The sequence below is a fragment of the Somniosus microcephalus genome, chromosome 1 (genome assembly GCF_052327205.1).
Source record: "Somniosus microcephalus isolate GS21.2 chromosome 1, FLI_Smic_1.0, whole genome shotgun sequence".
In the NCBI taxonomy this organism is placed as follows: domain Eukaryota; kingdom Metazoa; phylum Chordata; class Chondrichthyes; order Squaliformes; family Somniosidae; genus Somniosus; species Somniosus microcephalus.
In genome coordinates this window covers 208,267,494-208,279,509 of record NC_140987.1, presented here as the reverse complement: position 1 = coordinate 208,279,509, position 12,016 = coordinate 208,267,494, and the positions used below count along the sequence as shown (strand labels likewise).

Sequence of the window (12,016 nt, the reverse complement as noted above, 5' to 3'; positions counted from 1 at the left end):
GGGGCAGAGCCTCGCCCACCTGGAGCACGGTATTGGGAACTGGATGGAAAATGGAAATTCCACCCATATTTTCCTGATAATGCTCCCAGCAGGCAAGGCTCTGCACCAGGAGTTGATTGTTCATTCAAACTCTGATTTCCTTCAATGGAGATATTTTAGTGCCTGCCTGGAAGGCTCTGCCAAATGAAATACTTAAATAAAAATAGAGTGCAGGTGAATTGGTCTTGCCCCACATAAGTACATCTAATATAGCCTCGGCGTGACATTGATGGAAACTGTAGAAAAGCCTATTAATTAGATCTGTCTTGTAGGAATAATAGTTTGAGCTTGAAGCTTGTTACTAGGTTTTTTTTTACATGTGATGCCAAATTTGGCTTTTGAGTTGTCCTACATAAACTGATTGAATTGCAAGGACTCATTTAACTATTGACTCACCAAGAAGATATCTAGATCTCAACAGAACACAAACACACAAAAAAAGCTTGAAATGCACAGCAGGTCAGGGAGCACCTGTGGAGAAACAGAAGTCAATGTTTCAGGTCTAAGACCCTTTCTCAGGACTGCGAGGTATTACAGAGGAACAGCATTTAAAAAGGAACAGAACAAGGAAAAGGGGGAAGGGAAAATAAAAATAAAGTGCACACACAGGAAAATAAATAGAATGAGTTGTGAAGTGCTTAGATGGCTAACATGCGATGATTAAATGGAAGAAATGATATTAGCAGGAGACAAAAGAGTGCATAATGAGAGAAATCAAAGAAATAAAAGACATATACAAGACACAGTGAGTGTCTGACTAGATAAAAGGGGGATAGGTAGAAAGGGAAGCATGAAAAACCGGCAAGACAAAGCAGGCTCCAGTGGCCCAGGATTCTGGTGACAATAGTCACCATCAGTAGTGTTTCAACAGGGGGTCCCCAACCCAAGTACCAACCCACTCCCTTCCCCCATCCCCAGAAACATCAGCACAACTTTCCACATTGTCAGCACCTACTGCAACAGAGAAAATGGATGCTGTAGTTAAGGTATGAAGTTGTTAAAGTCCGTGTTAAGACCAGACAGCTGCAAAGTGCCTATTATAAAGATGAGGTGCTGTTCTTTGACCTTACATTGAGCTTCATTGGAACATTGTAGAAGGCCAAAGACAGAGGTCAGAGTGGGAGTGGGATGGAAGTAAAATGGCAAGCAGCAGGGAGCTTGAGATTAAACTGTGGAGTCTCGTTCCTTCAGGTGGTAAATTGTTCTTAGAGATTTTAATAATGTCAAATTTTAAATTTGCTTTCTTTTCCTTTCTGCCTCTTTTTTTCTCTCTCTTAATCCAATGTTTCTTTCCCTCTCTTTGGGCTGAATTTTAATGGGGAAGGCAGGTTGGGAGCGGGGGGGTGGGGTGGGTGGGGGTCTCTGAAGTGGTCGGGAAACCCAGGAGAACGGGTTTCCCGCAGGGCCTGCCAAATTTAATGGTGGGGCCTGATTTGCATGGGAAACCTGATTTGAGTGGCTAGCTGGCTCCGGGTGGGTAGGCCTGTGGCACTAGGCCGCAGAGAGGAGGGAGGGAGGTAGGGAGAGATTGCATGGGGGCCAGGGGCGGCCAGCGGCCGGAAGAGCGGGGTGGGGGGGACGGTGGTGAGTCGGAAGAGATCATGGGCCGGGACCAGCACAGGGAGGAGTTCAGAAGAAATCAGGGACCAGGGCCAGCACCAGGGGGAGGGGAGGGGAGGGGTGAGTCAGAAGAGATCGGGGTCGGGTCCATCATGGGGGAGGGTCCAGAAGGTGGTTTGGAGACGATCGGGGGCTGGTGGAGCAGGGTGCGTAGGGGGAGGCCTCGTGGAGGGATTGGAGACCTCTTGGGGGGTTTCGGAGGCCTGGGGGGCGGTGGGGTAGGGAAGGTCATCAGAGGCCTGGGGGGGAATCGAAGGTCTGGGGTGTGGAATCGTAGGCCTCGTGGGGGGTTCTCCGATTGTGGGGGTGGGTTAGGCAGGGACCCTGGATCCAGGTGGTAAGTGTAAAGGCACTTACCTACGGGATCCAGCAATCCTCGCCATGCATTAGCTGGCGGGTTTCATGAGGCCTGCAAACCCGACCAGTTAACTTAAATGCAAAATTCCAGCCTCATTATAATACTTAAATAGACGACCAGCCTCCTGGGAGTGGGTTGGCTGCCTGCCTCTCGTCCCGCTTCTGTTAAAGCCAGAAGTAGGTGGGTTCTGGTCGGGATTTAGATTTTTAACACTTTAACTTCCCACCGCCCCCAACTCACCTGTTTTTTTAGGTTAAAATTCTCCCCTTTATTTCTCTTTCTGTACCTGATTTGACACTAATTCACCCTCCGTCTTAGTCGTTCCCCTGTTTTTTTTTCTCAATCCTTAAATCTCATTGGTTAAGGAGATAGACTGTTGGTCACACCGTTACCGGAGGTCCCAGATGCCTCATTGCCCTCGCTGCACCATTATCAGCTCACACTTCTAACAGTTACGGCGCAAAACATTTTTGAGCTGAGGGGTGCAGAATAAAGTCTAATGGGGCACTTCACAAGATGCACCGCTCCAGCAAGATACAGCCCGTTCAGTTTTGAGGATAACACTATATGCTTGATGAAGTTAGCCCTTTTCAGTAATTGGTAGCAATAAAGTTCTTGTTCAAGCTATACCTTGGAATGCATTTACATAAATACATTGGCCAGGTAGCAGTTTAACTGCTGTATCATAACAATTCTGCTTTTGCAGTATATTAGTTCAAGACTCAAGGATATTTCAACATGTCATCTGTCATCTTTTCTGGTTTGTTGTATTCAACTAACATCTTTCAAATACTTATACTGTTACGTTATAAGCTGTTGCAACCAAAGTAACTCAGTTAAACTCAAGAGTTTGAACATAAATCAATATTCTTGGTTACAGATATTTTTCTCTTTCAAACATTTCCTTAATTATTCTCCTGCTCGTGTCTTCTAAAATGTATTTTCTTTGACTTCTGCTCAAAATTCTTGACTGCTGAATTCTGGGGAAAGAACTTTTTTGTCGTAGCAAGATTAAAATACTACTTCAGGCAATCTGACCCATAAAATCCCCAAAGTTGAGTTTCTGCTAAAGTTATGCAGGCACACTTATCCAAATACTTCAGCAGTCAGCTATTTTCAATAAACATCTGCTGTTAATAACTAACCAAACATACAAAATAAAAAGTTCTTCATTAGATCAAACTCTTTCATTATCAATGTCTCTCAATGAGAAACAGTTTCTGCAACTTGTAAAACATTTGTAAAGATGTTAACCCTTTGATGGCAGGTAGCTGTAGCTTTTCCTACAGTTTGAAGTCTGGCTCTCCTTCTAAGTGAAGGAAATGTGGTACTGATTTGCAGAAGTGGGACTCCAATAAAGAGAAACTGAAATTAAGAAACAATCTTATAAAAAGTTCAGTATTCTGAATTCTATCCAATATATATCATTAGAATAATAGTAGCATGTGGCTGTGATTATTCATGTTGTGATTTTTATTAGGCCCTATCTGCAATATAAAAGAAATATTCACAGGTTAAAATATAACCATGCTTTCATTTACCATAGCACAAGTTAACCCATGTGACGGAAACCCTTGCCAACATGGAGGCAGCTGTTACCTGCGAGAAACTAGTTATATTTGCACCTGTGTACCAGGATACACTGGGGAACACTGTGAAATAGGTAAGAGCAAAAGTATACACTGCGACATTCAAGTGATGTGTAACGCTTTCAACTGTTTTTATTGGAAAGGTTTTAGGGACATTTGCTTGGAATGTGAGCATTATAGGAATACAGGAAACTTTTGTTTAAACGGAGGTTAAATATCCGGAATGCTCTATCCACCGGCAAAATTCAGGAGTCGGTTCAGATAACTTTTTTTACTTTTCGTTGCTTTTTTTTCCATTTGTGGCTGTGCAAGCGTGTAGCTGAAGCTGTTGCTTAGCTACAGAGACGCTTGCAAGCTGCGCCGACTGTTTTGAAGCTGTTGCGGCAACAGGGTTTGTTGCTTCAGACGGAGCTCTGAGCTCCATATGTTTTAACATTAGCGCTCGTTTCTCCGGCAGTGTTGATCGACCGGCACCAGCTCGGTCCCATCAGTGCCGGATACCAGAAAGTTTCCTGTATTATGTTTAATCTTAGTTTCAGTAGATGTGCTTCCACACGTAATGCAGCAATCTGATTCTGTTTCCAATAAAACAAGGGAAACTGCTCCAGTGCATTTCATGCACAGTCTACTAATGTTACCTGAAGTACATTCTCATATCTAGCCTTCAAATGTCAAACTAGATGCAGATGTTATAACTGATGCTACAACCTTGACCGTGGGAAACAATTCAGTATATCCCAAAAAAATGTAAAGTTTATGTCCTGGAATGTTCAACATTTTTTTTCATGAGTTTAGAACTCCATTCCCCGACCAGTAGATGTTACGCTCACCATCATAATGGTAATCCTCACAAATATACTTGCTATTTTTAAGCAAGATTTTCCCTTGTGTTTCCATCCAAGTTCTGGTGGATCAGTGATGGATGGGGGTGGGGAATCAGCTAAGGGTAACTACCACCACCTCCCCACTGATTGCTATTACTTCTGAGGTTTTCCACTAGAAGTGATGTGAGTCGTTGAACACATCCTCCCAAATAACCAGATGACACACCAATGACGCAGTGATGTCAGACGTCACATTTTCCATCTTTTTGCCACAGCAGTGCAGGTCACAAGGAATGGCACGATGCTTCTGATGTCTAGTGTTGTGTGAGGTGCAAATTAAAAAGGCTCACTAAAGGACTGCAGTTGATCACAGGGCAATAGACTGCATTTTCACATGGCTGGGAATTATAACAATAACAAACCGTAGCCTCCCTTACACTTCCCCAGAGGCAGCCAACCCCATTTCATCGCTGCAGTCACCAAAGGCTCATAAACAACCATTTTACACCCCATTCAAGGTGGGCTGCTCAGCACAGGCAGGACTCCCACTGGGAATCCCCAAAATGTGATAATTAGTCTGACACTGAAAATCCCACGAAGGTTTGTGGCAGCCAATTTGGGCAGAGACAGACCCACCATGCTGACCTTCCACCAAAGTGCGAATCCTGCCTTTGAAGTCTACTAAGTCACTCAATATAGAGGCGAAGTTACATTATTTATGTAAAATATGCCTGCAAGGAGAATTAAGATATTAATATCACTATAACAATGGAATAAAATCCTGTTTTTTATCAGGATGAATTTAGTACTGAGAAACCAATTGAATTTTCTTTCTATTACTGATCAGTCTACCATTGCATTGTTCATGGTTAGCCAGAGGAACTGGCAACTTTTAGGTGTGTTCGTTGTAACTGGCTGAGAAAGGTTAGGGCGGCTTATCTGGAGCAAACAAAAATAACAGGCACTCGTGTAATTTAATTAAAGAGGTAACAGTGCCATCCTCTGGAAGGAATAAGAATAGCATTTTTAAAGATCCCGCTACTGTAGGAAGTAATGGGCTGGGCGTATTAGAGTTATCCATTGATTTTGAAGGAAAGAGGACATTACATTGTTGCCAACACCAAGGTTTTATATATGTAAAATAGAGATATTACAGATGCAGGGGAATGCAACTATATATTTGTACTATTTATATAAAAAGATCCAATACAGAATAAATACATACAAATATGAGTTTCAGATCCATTTCTACACTGGGCCAGTGATTGAGTGCCTAAGACATCAATTTAACAATGGTTTTGGGGGCTCTCTCTGAATTGTCCCTTTTATGGGGGGCTGTGAAATATCCAGTTGAAACCCTGGTTGTCTGGAAGAGGTTGTTCCTGGCACTTTGAACTTTATTAGTTATGATATTTGCTTTGGGTTTCAGATATGTCCCAAATTAATTTGAAATCTCAATCTTTTGAATGCTATCAGTCAGACACAGCACTAATTTTTGAAGTTTTTAAGTGCTACTGTTTGTTTTTATGAAGAGACAGGGAAATTCAGTAAAGTCTTGTACAATAATGCTATCCTGATTAATTAGGGCTGCTTCCAGATTTTAGGAAATTGAGCCAAACCTTCAAAGAAGCCACCTCCTGGTTTGCTCTTTGAAGAAGCATGTCCAATCCAAATAGTTTGCTTTAACTACTGGCTGCTTTAGTTCTGGTGGGCATAATAAGACATAGCAATTGTGAAAGCAATGCTTGGTTTAATTAACCGCTAACCAAAATAACCCACTTATATTTCATTCAGATATTGATGAATGCCAATCTAACCCTTGCCGTAATGGAGCCACATGTATTGACGGTGCCAACTGTTTCAGTTGTGTCTGCTTACCAAGTTATGGTGGTGGTTTATGTGAACAAGGTAAGTCCAAAGATGTATTAGTTAAACAACCCCATTGCTTGGAATGTTCAAGTGAAGTAACTAGACCAGAATTTTTCACATCTGTCAAACTAATCAATTTTCCGTCTGCAGTAGTGGGGTGATGGTGATTAATGACAATATTATTATATTGCTATGATGTGAGGGGTGGGGACTACAGCCAAACAGCAATTCATAATTTTCATTTTCATCATGTTTTTACAACACCATGGCATGTTTTTTGACACAAATTACAACATCCTGCCTAAGTGCTTGGCAAACAAGCAAAAGCAGCTTGTCAAATACTTTGCAATGGAGACTGTGACACTTTAAAGCTTGAGGTAGGTACAAATCATTAAGTAGGCAACACAATTGTGCAATGTATGCCTTACATAAAGCCTGATCCCTGACTCTAAGAGTTTTAATTGAGCTTTCCCAATAGTTTAGTTGGTGAATGCAATATAGCCAGTGTGGGCCTGAACCATATGGACCCAGAAGGTCCCAGGTTTGATCCCACTGAATTAGCTAATCTCAAGTGAGTGGCAGGAGGGTCCTATAATTTCCTCAGTGCATCTGAGTTTGGAAGGAAAAATAATCAGATTGACTTCCTGTTCCTGATTGTTCTCAAGTGACATTTGCAGAAAAGTGGATGGAATTATGGACTGTGATCCTTAGAATGCTGTTAAAATCCTGGAATTCCGTGTAATAAAAACCAAATTTGATTTATCAGTCATTCAAAGCCAGTGGTTCTAATCACAAATGGACAGAATCATGGAATACCATCCCCAAAACATCAGTAAAGATCCCGGAAATCAATTGAACCCAAATTTGTCTCAGTCACCAGTTAGCACAAACCAAGCTCCTTGGGACATTTTACTATGTTCTGGCCAGTACTTATCTCTCAATCAGCATCGCTACAACAGATTATCTGGTCATTTATCACATTTCTGTTTGTGGGAGCTTGCTATGCGCAAATTGGTTGCCGCGTTTTCGACATTACAACAGTGACTACTCTTCAAAAGTACTTAGTTGGCTGTAAAGCACTTTGGGATGACTTGGGGTTGTGAAAGGCGCTATATAAATGCAAGTTGTTATTAATGATCAGTCCCAACTGTGATATTCCCCCACAATCGAATTGTCTGTTGACACTCACTTATGTTGGAAGAATGTCTATTTAAATGAGGCCTTTAATGAATGCCCGTGACAACTGGGGAAAAGATATACTTAATAAATTACTTTCAAGACTGGAACATTTTTACATTTGAATCTTAATGTTTCTACAATATTAACTGAGATCCAAGCACCACACTATAGTCAGTCTCTCTGCATAATTTGTTAGCTGCAGGTGTACTATTAAGCAATCTGTGAACTGTTAAATGAACTAGTGCCAAATTTGCAGGCAGCAGTTGAAGTCATTCTCTTCAATGTAATTTAAATTTGAAAATATTATGTGGTGATGCCAACAGACATGCTGCAATCCATAGTAATTGCTTAAGCACAAAATCCACTCTTAGCACTGACATAAAAAGTGGTTATAGACACATTTAGACACAAAGTATGAAATGAGCCGCAGTATCCAGGCAATACAATTCAGTATGCGGCCAACAATCATACTGATAGCATATAACTTTTGCAGACAGGAAACTTGTTTGATTCTTTAAAAAAAAAGTATAAATAAGTTTCTTGCTTTTGAGGAAGCCCATCTGGTAGGTTCTGGTTTTTGAACCTTTGAGTACAGAATTTCTGTTTGCATCACATTCACTACCATACACATTTTTAAATAGACATTTTTGCCTATCCTGGGAAGGTTAAATATTCTGTTAATCTGATTAAGCCATAGCTACAATGATAAATCAGGATTTTCATCTTCCCATAGGGTGAGGTTGCCAATACTGGTTAGATAGTCTCTGGGAGGGAGGCAAGGCTAGCGAGGGAAGGATCCCTTCCCACATTGCATAAGTGTGCTTCTTAGCCAAGGAGTGACACTAGTGGTATCCATGGACATGGCTGCAAAATAAAACAAGAACTACAACATCAGAAAGCCTGTATATATGCTTTATATTTGTATGTTAATCTGTTCTTGTTGATCCAATTTATAAAAAAGTAACTTCTCACCTGAGAAGTTGTCTGTTTTCTCAGCAGTAAATCAGACGTGGGACTGTAAACTCCATTTATTGCCTGCCAGCTTTGGGATATAAAATAGCTCAGACTTTAGGACCCAGCAGAATGTTCTGAGCAAAGCACTACATGCCAGATTTACACCACATCAGACAAAAATGTATTTCAAAGCACAGACATAGCTGTCTGGTGTGAGGATACAACCACAGAAGTGGAATTCATCACAAAATACAACAGAATCTGTACCTCAGTGCCACATAGATTGTGATAAGTGACCTTTGGAGGTTATGTTTCAGGGAAAAAGTAGGTTTCCAAATTTGAATTGTGTCTGTAGATGCTTATCTAGGAAATGCATACTACGTCTGTTAGTCACATGTAATTCAGAATTGTAAGAGTTGTTCTAAATATGTAGGAGTCCTTTTATGGCAGTGCTGTGTAAAGGCATTAGTCCTGACTGCTGTTCTTCCTTTGTCCAATCTGTTTGTTCACTTACCTTAAAGGAGAAGATAACTCTGCGGGTTAGGACTGTGCTGATAATATTAAGCACTCTACCTGCAGTTCGCATCCGTGAGTTTAAGTTTTTTGGTAAAATAAATATTTGTATTCACAGAGTTCCTTTGTGGAGTCCTGTTAATTTAAAGAAATCTCCTCAAAAGAGTAGCCATTACATTGGTGCCGGTGTATTGGTCTCTTTAGAGACTGATTACAGGTAGTGCCCCATCACTGCCCTGGTTTCACTAAAACATCGCAAATCCTTTGCAGAGATGAGCAAAGGAAGAATAAAGCTTGTAATTGCTCTCGAAACAAGCCAATGCTATGGAGTAGACACGCCCAAGAATGAACATGCATTTAGATAGCACATTATCTTTCCCTCAAAATATCCCAAAGAACTTCACATCCAGTGATTACTTTTGAAGTGTGATCACTGTTGTTATGTAGACATCTAGGGGCCAAAATTAGTCTTGGACAGTAGCACAAAATGAGCGTTATTCACCGGCTGCCCGTTATAGGCCCCGCCCGATCTTCAGTTCCATTGACTTCTGATACCAATTGGGTGGTTTGCCTCTGTACCCTCTGAATATCCTTACTTTGATTGGGTGACTGAATTGCACAACGTAATCCACAGTTCATTTCACTGTGCTTAAAGCTCAAATTGCACCCAGCATTCCACCATACATGGCTGCTGTGGTAATCATCTTTTTGATTTCAACTAGAATATAGCAAACTAAGGCCATAATTATATAGCCTTGAGTGCCCAGAAAACAAATGTTTAGGGCTATGTTCCAATTTCAGGATAGGTACGCCAGTTATACGCCGGTTAAAAAAAATTAAATTCTGAGCACACGCATGCCAATCAGACCAAAAATTCACAATGCTACAGGAAACTTTCTGGTACCCGGCACGGACGGGACCGACGTGTTGCTGGTTCATCAACAATTCCGGATAACCGAACGCTATAGTTAAAACATACGGAGCTTCTGAGCTCCGTATCTAGCAACAAACCCTGTTGCTTAGCAACAGCTTCAAAACAATCAGCACAGCTTGCAAGCGTCTCTGTAGCTTAGCAACAGCTTCAGTTAGACGCTTGCACAGCCAGAAATGAGTAAAAAAAAGTAACTAAAAGTAAAAAAAGTTACCTGAACCGACTCCTGAATTTTGCCAGTTAACCGACATTTCTTGTTATTTAGTGGCCGGTTAATCGAAAGTTTCCTGTACAATATGATTAGCTGATGCATATATGTAGGCAATTAAAAGAGACCTCATTGAATATATAAAATATTGACTGCTAAAGATTTGGTAAAACCAATTTATTGGTTCTAATTATGTCAAAAAAGTATGAAACAACCAAAGGGAATAATGGAAATTAGTGAAATGTATATTTAGGATAAACATCAGAGGTAAGTATTTGGAATAATCTACCAAGCAAGGCAATGGAGCCCAAAACATTGGGGTTTCAAAATGAAATTAGATGCCTTGGTATGAAAGATGATGGCCCAGAATTTGCAGTCGGGATGATGGCGAACTGTCAGCGTTCACTGTCATTCTGCCTTTGAAACTGACCGCAGCTTCAGGATTTGGCGCAGGTGCATGTGGAAATCCTGACGTTGCGGTCTGTCATTGACAGCTCCGAAACAGGCTGCGCTGTGGCCCTCCCCACCAAGCCGGCAATCTGTGTAATCAGCAAAATCAGGGAAACTGACCAAAACTTTGCCTCTTCCGCAGTGATTACACTGTTAAGCTAAAAGTTAGACCCCAAGGGATTAGGTGTAACTGGGGTTTTAACAGTGTACTGACTGCCAAGCAAAGGTTAAGGGCTTGGAAAACTAATTTTAATGTTGTGCAGTGTGAAATTTGTCCATTTTAATAAAAATTAACATTTTTAAGAAACTTTTCAAATAAATGGTTTACATTTTTTTTTAAATTTGTCCATCTTTATGTCAGGTTTGCCTTTTCCTCATATGAGAGCTCCAATCTTTCTTTTGCTCTCTCTAACTATTTTAAAAAGTTAGAATTTTAAGAGCTTACTCACTTCCTTGTTTGCTGTCTGTGAGAATTCTGCCTTTTGATTGGCTGCTCAGACAGCCTGTTGATGTCACACAAGGGGATCCCTACTAAACTCCTTTGATTTGAATTGAAGGTCGAAAAACCCAAGGTTTTCGACACAGGGATCGCGAGATCCTTGTGCGAAGCATACTTCGGGGTCAGTAGCGAATACCTTCACTGCTGACCACAAATTCCAGGCCAAAGAAATAGAGATATGCACTTTGACAGGATGAATAGCCTTTTCTCATTGCCCACCTCAACATTGCATGTAGTTGCTTTTGAGATGCTAAAAATGCAGCCATGAAGGAACACTGGTTTGCCCTAGATCAGGAACATTTTGGAATAGTTAAACTGTACATAACAGAACAGATTTTGGTTGAACTCAGAGCCACTCAGGCCTAACTACAGTTTAACTAAGATAAGTTTAAAAAAAAAGTAAATTTATAACTCTTTGTTCAATTATTTAGATGAATATACTAAAATTCACCATTGAACATATGTGCTAATTATTGTTGGTGCAAATTCATGCCAGCTAAATATTTCACAAAATCAACAAAATGTGGTTGTGTGAGTTTAAAATTAACCAGATTTGAATTGATTGTCAGGTGATGGTTAAACATTTATCAGCTAACAAATAAAGAGATGTCCATAATGATTTTGGAATGATGCGGGAAAATTCTACGTGCTTATTCCAGAATCTCATCACCTGAGGGGAAGGGAGTTCCATGTTTAATTTTTTTTTTCAAAAACTCTGCTGGTACAATGGACTGCCTTCCTACATTTAATAGAAACAATCACCCTAATCACTAGAAAATGACCTATATTAATTTGTGACTGCTAAGGAGTGCTGTGTGCATATGTTTGAGTGGACATCAATGGAGCTCTGCCTTCCTTGCCAGTATGAGCAGACAATGTAGCTTTGACTGCCCACTCGTACACTGCTAAAATGCTGTTGATACTGCCTTTGTAGGTACAGTATAACGCCATAAATGTGACCCGCCAGGTCATTTGCACCATGG

General features: G+C 40.8%; 1 protein-coding gene across 1 annotated transcript in view; it reads left to right on the top strand.

The window, feature by feature from the left end:
- Window positions 1-12,016, top strand: part of LOC147124561 (versican core protein-like) — a 210,971-nt gene that overhangs the window by 145,885 nt on the left and 53,070 nt on the right. Inside the window, exons 10-11 of the mRNA XM_085989372.1 lie at window positions 3,564-3,680; window positions 6,225-6,338. Coding sequence (XP_085845498.1) covers window positions 3,564-3,680; window positions 6,225-6,338 — 231 coding nt within the window. The remainder of the gene's footprint in view (window positions 1-3,563; window positions 3,681-6,224; window positions 6,339-12,016) is intronic.